At 35.2% G+C, this 14394-nt stretch overlaps 1 protein-coding gene across 9 annotated transcripts in view; it reads left to right on the top strand.

Annotated features, from left to right (window-relative positions):
- Window positions 1-14394, top strand: part of USP34 (ubiquitin specific peptidase 34) — a 251154-nt gene that overhangs the window by 156797 nt on the left and 79963 nt on the right. For all 9 annotated transcript variants that reach the window (XM_043603460.1, XM_043603458.1, XM_043603461.1 and 6 more), the window contains 4 exons: window positions 534-617; window positions 1105-1191; window positions 11112-11312; window positions 14159-14241. In XM_043603460.1, coding sequence (XP_043459395.1) covers window positions 534-617; window positions 1105-1191; window positions 11112-11312; window positions 14159-14241 — 455 coding nt within the window. The remainder of the gene's footprint in view (window positions 1-533; window positions 618-1104; window positions 1192-11111; window positions 11313-14158; window positions 14242-14394) is intronic.

Raw genomic sequence — 14394 nt, 5'->3', positions numbered from 1 at the left:
TCAACTGACTGAGCCACCATGGTGTTCCAAGAATGTGGTGGGTTTTTTGTTTCTGTTTTTATTTTTTTGAGAGAGAGGGAGGGAGGGGAGAGAGAGAATTCTAAGCAGCCTCCATCTTCAGCATGGAGCCTGAAGCAGGGCTTGATCTCACGGCCATGTGATCATGACCTAAGCCGAAATGAAGAGTCAGTAGCTTAACTGAGCTGCCCAGACGCCCCTATTATCTTTTAATTCTGGAATAATTTTTTTCTCCTGCCACCTTCTCTCATTTTTTTTTAAACATTTTTTTTTGAAGTTTATTTATTTACTTACAGTGTGGGAGGGTCAGAGAGAGAGAAGGAGAGAGACAGAATCCCAAGCAGCCTCCGCACTGTCAGTGCAGAGCCTGATGCGAGGCTCAGACTTGCGAACCGTGAGATCATGACCTGAGTTGAAATCAAGAGCCAGATGATTTACTGACTGAGCCACCCAGGCACCCCTCTTACCATTATTTTATTTTATTTTTTTATTTTTATTTTTTGCTGTTCCCACAGGGAAGTTACAGTGATCTTTATCCAGATTCAGATGATTCAAGTGAGGATCAAGTGGAAAATAGTAAAAATTCCTGGAGTTGCAAGGTTTGATCATATGTGTTAAATAGTGTATTGATAAAAATTATCCCTAATTTTCCAAAAGTAGTTATCATAATTAATACTTTTAAATTTAGTAAAATAAAGGATGGTTTAAAAATCATGTATTACTGTAAATCACAGTAATAAGGTGAGATTATTTAATGCCTTGGTACACTTATTTTCTTCCTTTATTGGAATACTTTGTTAGGACACTTCAGTGTCTATAGTTAAATTGTCAATGGAATTTAAAGATACGTTTATGGATTTTTGCAAGAATCTTGTTTTAAAAATTTCTTGAAAATAAGGTTTGTTATCACTTTACATAGAAGTTATTTTGGTTATTTAAATCAGAGTAATTTCCTAGATTAAAGATGCATATTTTACACACACGTATACATAAATACACACACATCCAGTTACTGAATCAAAAGCAGGTCTTAAAGACATTTTGTATGTGCATCTCTCTTACCGGTACTCTCACAATTGCTTACAGTTTGTTGCTGCTGGAGGGCTTCAACAGTTATTGGAAATTTTTAATTCTGGAATTCTGGAGCCTAAAGAGCAGGAATCCTGGACTGTGGTAAGTGAAACCAGTTTTTAACCAGTTAATAGTGTCCTATTTTAAGCACTTCCATTTTTTGTTAGCAAGTATATCTTTTGCCGCATGCTTTGTTGTAGTAAGGAAGATTATAGAGTGTGGTAAAACTAAGTTTTGAAAAATACGGTATCTGATAAAAATTATTCGTAAGAATTCTCCATGACACCTGTTAAAATTTAAGTGCCAAAATTCATGACTCTGCATTATGGGTAATTTTTAATTCTTTTTCCTTTAGGTAAATAAATTACATATTAGTATTTATACAGTCTTAATGTTTGGATGCTTTTAAAAGAATTGGTTTATATGTCTTCAAATTTTGGAAAACATCCTTTTTCAGTGTTTCATTTTGTTTTGAGTATTTCTTCCTTTATAGTAGTGCTACTCAAATAAGTGTCTTTAGACCATTTGTGACTGGCCTGAAATGAATTAGGTGCAGGAATTGAGAGTAAGCCCTGAGAAGATTTTACAGATATTGAATATGGCTACAGATTTTTTTTTTTAATATTTATTTATTATCAAGAGACAGAGAGACACAGAGTGTGAGCATGGGAGGGGCAGAGAGAGGGGGAGACACAGAATCTGAAGCAGGCTCCAGGCTCTGCACTTGTCAGCACAGAGCCTGATGCGGGGCCCGAACTCAGAAACTGCGAGGTCATGGCGTGAGCTGAAGTCGGATGCTCAACCGACTGAGCCACCCAGGTGCCCCTACAGATTTTTTAAAAAGTATTTCACAAAATCATTTGCACTTAACAAAAAGGAAGTTTGTCTTTTTTTTAAATAAACTATTAACGTGAAGAAGCACTATTCTATATAGTATTAAGAAAATAAAATTGTGGAATATTAAAAAATTGATACTGCTATACCAAACTGCAGAATCTGGCTTTGAACTAAATGGAAAGGATGCTCCCTTTCCTGACTTCCAACAAAGAGTAGCATTATCAAACATTCCATTCAAATACTAACTTTTTAGTACTGTGGTTTAGAATTACCTTAGAACCTAGGAGTCAAGTGTTCTTAATTTAATGCCAAGTTAGTAAAAGAAAATAGATTTAGAAAACCTATCATTATGTACCAAGTTGTTATTCTTACCACTGGTTTCAGTACTTATTTTTCTATTTTTAAATATATTTTACCATGATATTTTCCTTTTAGAATAGATACCTCTATTCGTTATTAATTATTATAGTTCTGTGACTTATAACATCTCTTGCGTTTTATTAGTCATGTCTACTACCCCATTAATTCTCTTAGAATTCTAATGTGCTTTTTAGTTCTTTGGCAAAGTGGGAGATTTTAAATGTGTTAACAGTAGTTATGTGTCATATATAGGAATTTTGTTTGCAGACTTGCTCTAAGTTTAGTTTGGAATAAGGCTTACAGGAAATCAGTCATAAGCTAAAGGTTTTTTCTCTGTTTCTTTTGAAATTGTAGATATTTTTATGAAGTATTACTAACAAGATAATCATTAGTTAACTACCAAATATGACACATTGTAGCCTGGCAATGCCCGAGATGCTACTAAGCATGCCTGAGACACAGTTTGCAAGCCAGTTTACACCCCTATTTATAATGCATCTCTCTTCACATATTATAGAATACTTACAAATTCAGTCATTCTTGTTTCTTAGTTTTTTTTCCTTTTAATTGAGGTATAGTTGAGGTATACTTTTAAATTAAAAATTTTTGAGATAGAATTCACATATAATGAAATTCAGCCTTTTAAAAAGCAGTGATATTTTAGTATATTTACAGACTTGTGCAGACATTACCACTAATGCCAGAACAGTTTGATCCCCTCAGAAGGAAACACCCTATGCCATATTCATTAGCAATCATTCCTCATTTTCCCCCCAAACATTTCAGCCCTGGGAAAACACTAATCTAATTCTACTTTCTATGGATTTGCCTATTATGGACATTTCATATAAATGGAGCCATACAATATGTACATGGTCCTTTGTGACTGGCTTTTTTCACTTAAGCATAATGTTTTAAGGTTCATTCATTTTTTTTTTTTTAAGTTTATTTATTTTGAGAGGGAGAGAAAGCACCAGTGGAGGCAGGGGCTGAGAGAGAAACAATCCCAAGCAGGCTCTGCACTTAGTCCAGAGCCTCACACAGGGCTGGAACTCACCCCAAGAGTTCATGACCTGAGCCAGAGTCAAGAGTTAGACACTTAAACGACTGAGCCACCCAGGCACCCCCAAGGTTCATTCTTGGAAGTAGTATATTATCCAAAGTCACAGATATTGATGACTCTGTTTTCTTTTAAGAATTTCATAGTTTTGGGGTGCCTGGGTGGCTCAGTCAATTGTCTGACTTTAGGTCATGATTTCATGGTTTGTGAATTCCTGCCCCACATTGGGCTATGTGCTGTCACTGCAGAGCCTGCTTTGGATCTTCTGTCTCCCTCCTCTCTGCTCCTCCCCCACTCAATAGCTCTCAAAAATAAACAAACATTTAAAAAAATACATTAAAAAAAAGAATTACAGTTTTGGGGGTGCATGGGTGGCTCAGTCCACTAAGCGTCCAACTCTTGGTTTTGGATCAGGGTTTGTGAGATGGAGCCCTGTGTTTAGGGTTTGTGATCTCAGGGTTTGTGAGATGGAGCCCTGTGTTAGGTGGGAGCCTGCCTGGGATTCTCTTTCTCCTCTCACACGCTTGTGCATGCTCTCTTTCTTTTTCTCTGTCAAGATAAAGAATTTTATAGTTTTAGTTTTTAAACATTTAGGTCTTTGATCAATTTTAAGTTAATTTTTGTAGGTGATATGGAGTTGAGGTATACTCAGTACATAATGAACTTATTTTTTAAATGTTTATTTTAGAGAGAGAGAGAGACAGACAGCATGAGTGGGGGAGGGGCAGAGAGAAAGGGCGACACAGAATTGAAAGCAGGCTCCAGGCTCTGAGCTGTCAGCACAGAGCCTGATGCGGGGCTAGAACCCACGAACCATGAGATCACGACCTGAGCCGAAGATGGACGCTTTAACCGACTGAGCCATCCAGGTGCTCTGGTAATGAATTTACTTTAAAAAAAAAAACAAAAACAAAAAAAAAAACTTTAAGTTTTGGAAAATGTATATAATTGTGTAATCCACCAACACAAACAAAATATAGAATATTTCTATTACACGAGAAGTCCGTCCTGCTTTTTTACCATCAGTTCCTCCCTTCTTCCAACCATCCAGCCCTAAGCAACTACTGATCTGCTTTTTGTTGTTAAAAGATTACATTTGCATTTAATAGAATTCCATGTAAATGGAACACCAATATGTATTCTTTGTAACTGGTGTCTTTCAGTCAACATGTATTTTGAGCCTGATAAATGTTGCATGTATTGGTTGGTTGTTAGTTTTTATTGATGAGTAGTATATCCTTTTATAGGTATACTATTCCTTATCCATTCACCTCTTGATGGACATTTGAGTTTCTGGTTTGGGGCTATTATGAATAAAGTTGACAGATGTTCATATACAAATCTTTTTGTGTACATATGTTTTTGTTTCTTGTGGGTAAATACCAAGAAAAGAAATTGCTGAATAATATGGTAAATGTAAGATTAACTTTGTAAGAAACTGCCAAGGTGTTTTCCAAAGCAGTTGTACCATGCGACTTATGGGAGTTCCAGTTGCTTCATATCTTCAACAGTTGGTGTGGTCAGTCTTTTTAATTTGAGCTATTCTACTGGGGATGTAGTGTTACCTCATGGTGCTTTGCCCTTTTTAATTTTGGTAAAATACACTTAAGGTTTACTATCTTAATTAACCATTTTTAAGTGTGTAGTTCACTGGTGTTACATACCTTCACCTTGTTGTGGAATCATCACCATCATCTAACCCCATTACTATTTTCATCTTGTAAAATTAAAACTATACCTATTAAACAGTGACTCCCCATTGTCCCCTCTCCCCAACCCATGACAAACCACCATTGTACTTTGACTTTGAGTACCTCCTGTAAGTGGAATCATGTGGTATTTGTCTTTCTGTGACTAGCTTATTTCATTTAGCAAAATGTCCTCCAGCATCATCCTTGTTGTAGTCTATTGGAGAATTTCCTTCCTTTTTAAGGCTTCATACATAATATTCCATCGTATGCATATGCTACATTTTGTATATCCATGCATTCATGGGTTGCTTCCATATTTTACCTATTGTGAATAATGCTGCTATGAATATAGGTGTATAAATATCTTTGAGACCCTGCTTTCATTTCTTCAAGAGTAGAATTGCTGGGTCATATGGTAATTATGTTTTTAGATTTTTTGAGGAACCACCATGTCGTTTCCCACAGCAGTTAAACCATTTTACATCTCTGCCAGTAGTGCACAAGTTTCTGTACATATTTGCCAACACTTTTATTTCCTGGTTTTTTGATATCAACCATCCTAATGGGTGTTGAGTGCTATCTCATTTTAATTTGCATTTCTTAATAAACAGTGAAGTTGAGCATCTTTTCTTATGTTCTTTGGCCATTGAGAGAACTGTCTTTTCAACTCTTGTGCTCGTTTTTGAATCAGGTTGTTGGGTTTTTGTTGAGTTTTAGAAGTTTTTTATATATTGTGAATATTAAACCTTTATATAGTTTGCAGATGTTTTCTCCCATTTGTGGGTTACCATTTTACTCTGTGGATAGCCTTGTACATGAAATCTTTTAATTTTAATGAAGTCTAGTGTGTCTGTTTTTTCTTTTGTTACCTGTCCTATCCAAGAAATCATGTGTCCAAATCCTTTGTCATCAAGCTTCTATCCTACTTTTTCTTGTAAGAGTTTTACTGTTTTAGTTTTTATATTTAGGGCCTTTATTTATTTATTTATTTATTTATTTATTTATTTATTTTTAACTAATTTGTTTATTTTAATTTTATTTTTTTAATTTACATCCAAGTTAGCATATAGTGCAACAGTAATTTCAGGAGTAGATTCCTTAATGCCCTTTACCCATTTAGCCCATCCTCCCTCCCACAACCCCTCCAGTAACCCTCTGTTCTCCATATTTAAGAGTCTCTTGTATTTTGTCCCCCTCCCTGTTTTTATATTATTTCTGTTTACCTTCCCTTGTGTTCATCTGTTCTGTGTCTTAAAGTCCTCATATGAGTGAAGTCATATGATACTTGTCTTTCTCTGACTGATTTCGCTTAGCATAATACCCTCCAGTTCCATCCACGTAGTTGCAAATGGCAAGATTTCATTCTTTATGATTGCATTCTTTAAGATTTCATATCTTTATGATATATATGTGTGTATATATATATATATATATATATACACACACACACACACACACACACACACACACACACACACACACCACCTCTTCTTTATCCATTCATCCATTGATGGACATTTCTTTCCATACTTTGGCTATTGTTGCTAGTGCTGCTATAAACATTGGGGTGCATGTGTCCCTTCGAAACAGCATCCCTGTATCCCTTGGATAAATGCCTAGTAGTGCAATTGCTAGGTCATAGGGTAATTCTATTTTTAATTTTTTGAGGAACCTCCATACTGTTTTCCAGAGTGGCTGCACCAGTTTGCATTCCCACCAGCAGTGCAAAAAAGATCCTCTTTCTCCGCATCTTCACCAACATCTATTGTTGCCTGAGTTGTTAATGTTAGCCTTTCTGACAGGTGGGAGGTGGTATCTCATTGTGGTTTTGATTTGTATTTCTCTGATGATGAGTGATGTTGAGCATTTTTTCATGTGTCAGTTGGCCATGTGGATGTCTTCTTTGGAGAAGTGTCTATTCATGTCTTTTGCCCATTTCTTCACTGGATTATTTATGTTTTTGGTGTTGAATTTGGTAAGTTCTTTATAGATTTTGGATACCAACCCTTTATCTGATATGTCGTTTGCAAGTATCTTTTCCCATTCTGTCAGTTGCCTTTTTCTTTTGCTGATTGTTTCCTTCACTGTGGGGAAGCTTTTTATTTAATGAGGTCCCGATAGTTCATTTATGCTTTTGTTTCCCTTGCCTCTGGAGAGGTATTGAGTAGGAAGTTGCTGCAGCCAAGATCAAAGAGGTTTTTGCCTGCTTTCTCCTCGAGGATTTTGATGGCTTCCTGTCTTACATTTAGGTCTTTCATCCACTGTGAGTTTATTTTTGTGTATGGTGTAAGAAAGTGGTCCAGGCTCATTCTTCTGCGTGTCGCTGTCCAGTTTTCCCAACACCACTTGCTGAAGAGACTGTGTTTATTCCACTGGATATTCTTTCCTGCTTTGTCAAAGATCAGTTGGCCATATGTTTGTGGGTCCATTTCTGGGTTCTCTATTCTGTTCCATTGATCTGAGTGTCTGTGTTTGTGCCAGTACCATACTGTCTTGATGATTCAAGCTTTGTAATACAGCTTGAAGTTCATAGGGCCTTGATTTATTTTGAGTTAATTTTTGTATATGGTGTTTTAGTGTGTAAGGGTCCAACTTTATTCTTTTGCATGTGGATATCCAAGGTTTCTCAGCACTGTTTTTTGAAAATACTGTCATTTCTCCCATTGGATCGTCTTGGCACCCTTGTTAAAAATCATTTGACCATAAATGTGAAGGTTTATTTCTGGGTGCTTTATTCCTTTCCATTAATCTTTTTTTTCAAGTTTATTTTTATTTCTTTTGAGAGAGAGATAGAGAACAAGAGGGGGAGGTGCAGAAAGAGGAGACAGAATCCCAAGTGGGGCTTGAACTCCGGAACTGGGAGATCATGACCTGAGCTGTAATCAAGAGTTGGGCACTTAACCAACTGAGCCACCCAGGTGCCCCTTTTCCATTAATTTGCATATGTGTCTGATGCCAATACCGCATCATGTTGATTACGGTAGGTCTGTAGTAAGTTTTGAAATCAGGAAGTGTCAGTCCTCTAGTTTTGTTCTTTTCTTTTAAGATTGTATTGGCATTGGAGTCCCGTGAGATTCCCTTTGAATTTTAGCGTGGGTTGTTTTTTTTTTTTTTTCCTCTGCAAAAAATGTCATATTTTGTTACAAATTGTTTTGAGTAATAATAAGTCTTCCAATCCATGGACATGTGATGTGTTTTCATGTATTGTTTTTAATTTTTTTCAGCATTGTTTTATAATTTTCATTGTAGAAGACTTTCATATTCTTGGTTAATTCCTAAGTATTTTATTCTTTTGATGCTATTGTGAATTGAATTATTTTTGTAATTTCCTTTTCATATTGCTCATTGTTCACCTATGGAAGTGAATTTTGTGTGTTGGCTTTGTATCCTGTACTTTGCTGAATTCATTTATCTTAAGAGCTATTCTTTGGCATCTTTAAGGTTTTCTATATATCCTCTACAAATGGATAATTTTCCTTTCTAACTTAGATGCCTTTTGTTTCTTTTCTTGCCTGAGTGTTCAGGCCAAAACTTCCCCTACTATGCTGAATAGAAGTGAGAAAAGCCGGTATTCCTCATCTTAGTGGAGAAGCTTTTAGTCTTTCACAATTTAATATGATTTTCACTGTGGGTTTTTCATATGTGGCTTTTATTTATGCTCAGGTAGTTTGTTTTCCTTCCTTCCTTCCTTCCTTCCTTCCTTCCTTCCTTCCTTCCTTCCTTCCTCTCTTTTCTTTCTTTCTTTCTTTCTTTCTTTCTTTCTTTCTTTCTTTCTTTCTTTCTTTCTTTCTCTTTTCAATTTTAGAGTTTTTGCCTGCTCACTGCGTGAGCAGTGGTGGAGGGTGGGGCTGAGAAAGAGAGAGTCTTAAGCAGACTCCATTCTCAGCTTGGAGCCCGAGATAGCCATCAGTCCCATGGCCCTGGAATCATGACCTGAGCTGAGTTCAGGAGTCCAGTGCTTACCCTCTTTCTATTTTGTTGAGTGTTTTTATCATGAAAGAGTGTTGAATTACTTCATGTGCTTTTTCTGCATGTAATCAATTGAAATGATCAGGTGGTCTTTTTTCTTCATTTTGTTGTGGAGTATTGATTGATTCTTGTATGTTGAGCCATCCTTGCATTCCAAGAACAGATCCTACTTGGTCATGTACAATCCTTTTATTGTGTTGCTAAATTCTGTTTGCTAACGTTTTTTCAAGAATTTTTGCATCATTAATCCTCAGGGATCTTGGTCTGTAATTTTTTTTGTAGTGACTTTTTCTTTCATTGATACCAGGCTTGTGCTGGCTTCATAGAGTGGGTTGGGAATGCTCTGTTCTTAGAGAATTTGAGAAGGATTGGTATTCATCTTTAAATGTTTAGTAGAATTTACTAATGAAGTTATCAGGTCTAAGGCTTTCTTTATTGGGAGATTTTTATATACTGATTCAATCTCATTACTAGTTATATATCTATTCAGATTTTCTCTTTCTTCAAGATTGAGTCTTGGCAGGTTTTGCGTTTCTAGGAATTTGTCCATTTCATGTAGGTTATGTGGCTTTTTGGCTTACAATTATCTATAATACTCTTACAATCCTTTCTTTCTGTAGAATTGGTAGAAAAATTCCCACTTTTATGTCTGATTTTACAAATTTCACTCTTTTTTTAGTTCTGGCTAAAGGTTTTCCTTTTTTCAAAGAATAAACTTTTATTTACATTGATTTTTTTTGTTATCGTCTTTCTATTGTTTTATTTACCTCTGCTGTGTATTATTTCCTTATTCTAGCTTTGCGTTTAGTTTTTCTAGTTCTTAAGTTGGAAAGTTAGATTCTTGATTTGAGATCTTTTTCTTTTAATGTAAGTGTTTATAAATTTCCTTCATTAGTACTTCTTTCACTGAATCTCTTAACTTTCATACTTTTTAAGACCATGATTTTTTTTTTTTCCTTTCATGAAGTGTCTGTTCATATCGTGGACTTTTTTGTTGTTGTTCTTCCTTTCCTTTTCCTTTTCCTTTCCACCTTAGCAAAGAGTTGTAAGACTTTTTTTTTTTTTCCTTAATTAATTTGGACAAGTTTTTCCACTACATGTATGTATGGGAATATTTGTATTCAATCTGTGGCTTGCTTTTTTCTTTATTTTGACAGTGTCTTTTAAGCAGAGAGGTTTTTAATTTTAACAAAATTGATATCTTATTTAGAAATCTCTGCTCCAAGACCGCAAGTATGTTCCCCTTTTTTTTTCTACTATAAGTACTATTTGCATTTATTTCTGTGATGCATTTTGAGTTAATTTTTTTTTTAATTTTTTTTTCAACGTTTATTTATTTTTGGGACAGAGAGAGACAGAGCATGAACGGGGGAGGGGCAGAGAGAGAGGGAGACACAGAATCAGAAACAGGCTCCAGGCTCTGAGCCATCAGCCCAGAGCCTGACGCGGGGCTCGAACTCCCGGACCGCGAGATCATGACCTGGCTGAAGTCGGACGCTTAACCGACTGCGCCACCCAGGCGCCCCTGAGTTAATTTTTTTATATGTAGAGTGAAGTTGAGGGTTTGTTTCATTTACTTTTTTCAGTATGACTATTCAGTTTTCTAGGATCATTTGTTAAAAAGACTATTCTTACTGAAATTTCTTGATAACTTTCTTGAAAATCTAATGTAGTATTGCTGCATTACCTGGAATATTGGTATAGCTATACAATTTGGAAGTTGGATTAGGAAGAATGGAAAATAACTGTTGATGTGAGCACTCTGAAACTTTCATCTTGCACATAAATGATACTAATTTACTCACAGGAGGTGTTTTTAAAATTCTAAAGTAGAACTTTAAATCAGAAATTAATTTTCATATGAAATATTTTACCAAAAATATTTTTATTTTAAATCTCCTTATGTAAAGTGCAAAATCTTCTGTTGTTTTTTACAATTTTGGGGAATTGCTTTGGCTCCAGAATATTGGAGTATATGTCATTTGCATGGAAAAACAACAGTACTTCATCTCTTAATTTTATTTTCTAGCTTTCAATTTCAGGTTATATAGTGGCCATATTAAATTAACCAAAATAGGGAAATGACATTTTCTTCTTTTCCACAGTGGCAGCTAGACTGTCTTGCTTGCTTGCTGAAGTTAATATGCCAGTTTGCAATAGATCCATCTGATTTGGATTTAGCTTATCACGATGTCTTTGCCTGGTCTGGTATAGCAGAAAGCCATAGGAAAAGAACTTGGCCTGGTAAATCAAGAAAGGCTGCTGGTGATCATGCCAAGGGTCTTCATATACCAAGATTAACAGAGGTAAAGTACAGAAGTTCCCATTAGATTATAGTAATGAATTCTATTTGTGTTTTATAAAGTTAAGAATATGGTAATGCATAAGGAATATGATCCCAGACTACTACAATATGATGTAACTGCTGAAGTGATACCTTCATTTTAAATTTAGTAGTAATTATGAAATAGTAATGTTTTTCAGTTTATTATCCAAATTTCAGGAATGAATGTCATTCTGCTGTACTCCAACTGTAGTTAGTTAGTTAGTCATTTACACAGTAATTTATATACTAAATTTGTCAGGGTCCATTTAGGGAAATAAGCCCCAATAGGTGTTTGAACAGAGGTGATTTAAAGTAAATAATTGTTTTTACGTGTATGTATTGGAGGACTAAATATATAAAAGGAAAATGTTGAGGTAACTCAAAGGAGTAACCATTCACCACCTCTAGGGTTTGAGAAGCATATGGAAAAGGTTTGGGGTTATCAGAAATGAGGAGGTTATAAGGATCTTGTTGGCCTGCAGTTTAGGCCTCTGAGGAAGGGGTTCTGCTACTGCTTCTGAAATCAAATGGGTTAAATACTTATGTTTCAGTGCTGACAGAACAAGCAAGGAAGTAATCTCTCTAGTGTCCCAGGTTAATGGAACCTCATAGAAACCAGCTGGCAAAAGAGGAATTTAGTTTATGATGTACCAGCCCTGACATCACAAAGCAAGTTGATAGAATGGTATATTTAGAGCTGAATGAAAATGGCACCATAACCAGGATGACATCCACAAGTATAATTAGAATTCTTTCTGGCTGTGGATTCTTTTGTTCATGTGATCAAATATTTGCCGTTCGAATTGTTCCATCCCTGAATTAGGAAATGGGGACAGATGAAGACAGGTTTTTAGTGAGCTCTCTTCCTCATTTGTAACCTTTTGAGAACAGCATCTTACCTCATAGCTGCCCCTAAAAACTCTAGAATTGTGAGTTGTTTCTGATTAGAGAAATAGGTTCTGTAGTGAACATAGGTTGGAAACTACTGGTGAAAATTGAAACCTGAAGCATATTTCCCTTTTGGGATTTTGGAGATTAAAGGGGCCAGATGATTTTGTTAGTATTCCAAATCATTTACAGCTAATACAATTAAAATAGACTATGGAGACTACAGTGTAATCTGAATGTGTTTTCCAGTGTTGCTTATTGCCAATTACTTACTTTAACCTTGCATTGCTATAATGTTTCAGTTAATTTTTTTTCCAGAATAATCTTTCCAAGTTATAATTTGAAAGCTCCCTTTTCCATTAACTCATTAAATAACTTCACAGCTTTGACCTTGATTAGTGGTTTCCTCTTGAGATTTTTTTTTAATGTGTTTTTTTTTTTTTAATGTTTATTTACTTTTGAGACAGAGACAGAGCATGAATGGGGGGAGGGTCAGGGAGAGAGGGAGACACAGAATCGGAAGCAGGCTCCAGGCTCCGAGCTGTCAGCACAGAGCCCGACGCAGGGCTCGAACTCGTGAACCACGAGATAATGACCTGAGCCGAAGTCAGACACTTAAACGACTGAGCCACCCAGGCGCCCCATCCTCTTGAGATTTTAATAATAAATATAAATAGTATAGATATAAACTACATACATAAGGAATTTAAAAATATTGTTTTTTAAAAAGTGTATGCAAGTACATGCTTAATGACAATAATTCGGAATATATAGGTGAACCTATCCTCCTAGTCGTAGGTGACTACCATTAATAGTAATGATTTTTTTCTGTGTACATACTTCTATAGTTTAGAAAAGGTGCTTACTAAATATTTTTTTCCATTGGTTTATCATAATCAGAACTTAGTGTATTAAGCTATTTGGGAACAGAAATCTGTTATATTAATTCTAGAGACAAAGTTAGCCAGTTTTGATATTCTATAGATAGTGAGGAAGAACACTAATTTTTTCATAATTTACTGTCATGCATTATTTCATTTGTTATCCTTAAAAAGCTTTTCAGAACGTTCAGATTTCAAGTTGAACTTTCAAATTCCAGCCTAGACCGCTTTCCTTAAAGCTGTTCTGATTTCACCAGGGACAGGTTTAGTTGCTGCTCTCTTTTTTTGCTCATGTGGCACATTGTATTCCTTGTGTTACAGTGCTTTCTATGTTATCTGCTGCAGTGGATTCAAACCTCCAGGATGGGAACAATGCTTATAACATAAGTGCCCAGAAGGGTTTCGATCTGCAGAAGGGAGTCAGTAATTCTTTATTTATATAAATTAGCAAATTATTTTCTACCATTATATAGAACTCTATAGAACGTTATATAGAATTCCCATTATATAGAAGAACTAATACCTAAAAATTAAGTAGTTTATTAGAATCATGCAGCTTGAAAGTTTGCAAACTGAATATTGATCCTCAGGATTTTTAATCTAGAATCTATGCCCTGTATTCATCTTTTTCTCTGTTTCAGGATGGTTGAGATCTCTGTTGCTGCTTGGCCTTACTTGCTTATTTCAAAATTAAAAAATGTATAATTCTCCTTCACCACCCCAATAAACCACCGACATGTGTAATATATTTTTTTCACCCATGTGGGTGACATGTAAAGAATTTGTGGGTCAAATACAAAGAATAGTTTTGTAAAATAATAATAATAATAATAATAATAATACTAAAATAGTTTGGCCTCTGTATTTCTAAATTTTCATTTTTTTTAAGTTGCTGTTCTTAAGTTTGGTCGCAAAATTCTGATTTTCTAATATTGATATTTTTACTGTATGATTTTCTTTGTCATAGATAAAAATCAAATTTGGAGTTTTGGGTTAAAAATGCATTTTTGTGTTTTAGCATATTTAAAGATTTTTTTGTAATGTTTTTGTTTTGAAGGTATTTCTTGTTCTTGTCCAAGGAACCAGTTTGATTCAGCGACTTATGTCTGTTACTTATACATATGATAATCTGGCTCCTAGGTATGAAGTTTTTACATAATTTATGTATGTATTTGTGGTAAGAATGGAGTGCTTTAAAATTTCATGTTGAAAACATTTAAGTGAGCAGAAAAACTGTTAGGGCATCCTAACTTTTCTACTGTTCATCTTCATTTGTGTATTGTCAACATTTTG

Source organism: Prionailurus bengalensis, chromosome A3, assembly GCF_016509475.1.
Source record: "Prionailurus bengalensis isolate Pbe53 chromosome A3, Fcat_Pben_1.1_paternal_pri, whole genome shotgun sequence".
NCBI lineage: Eukaryota > Metazoa > Chordata > Mammalia > Carnivora > Felidae > Prionailurus > Prionailurus bengalensis.
The sequence above is the reverse complement of the archived record's forward strand: the minus strand, read 5'-3'. Positions and strand labels throughout refer to the sequence as shown.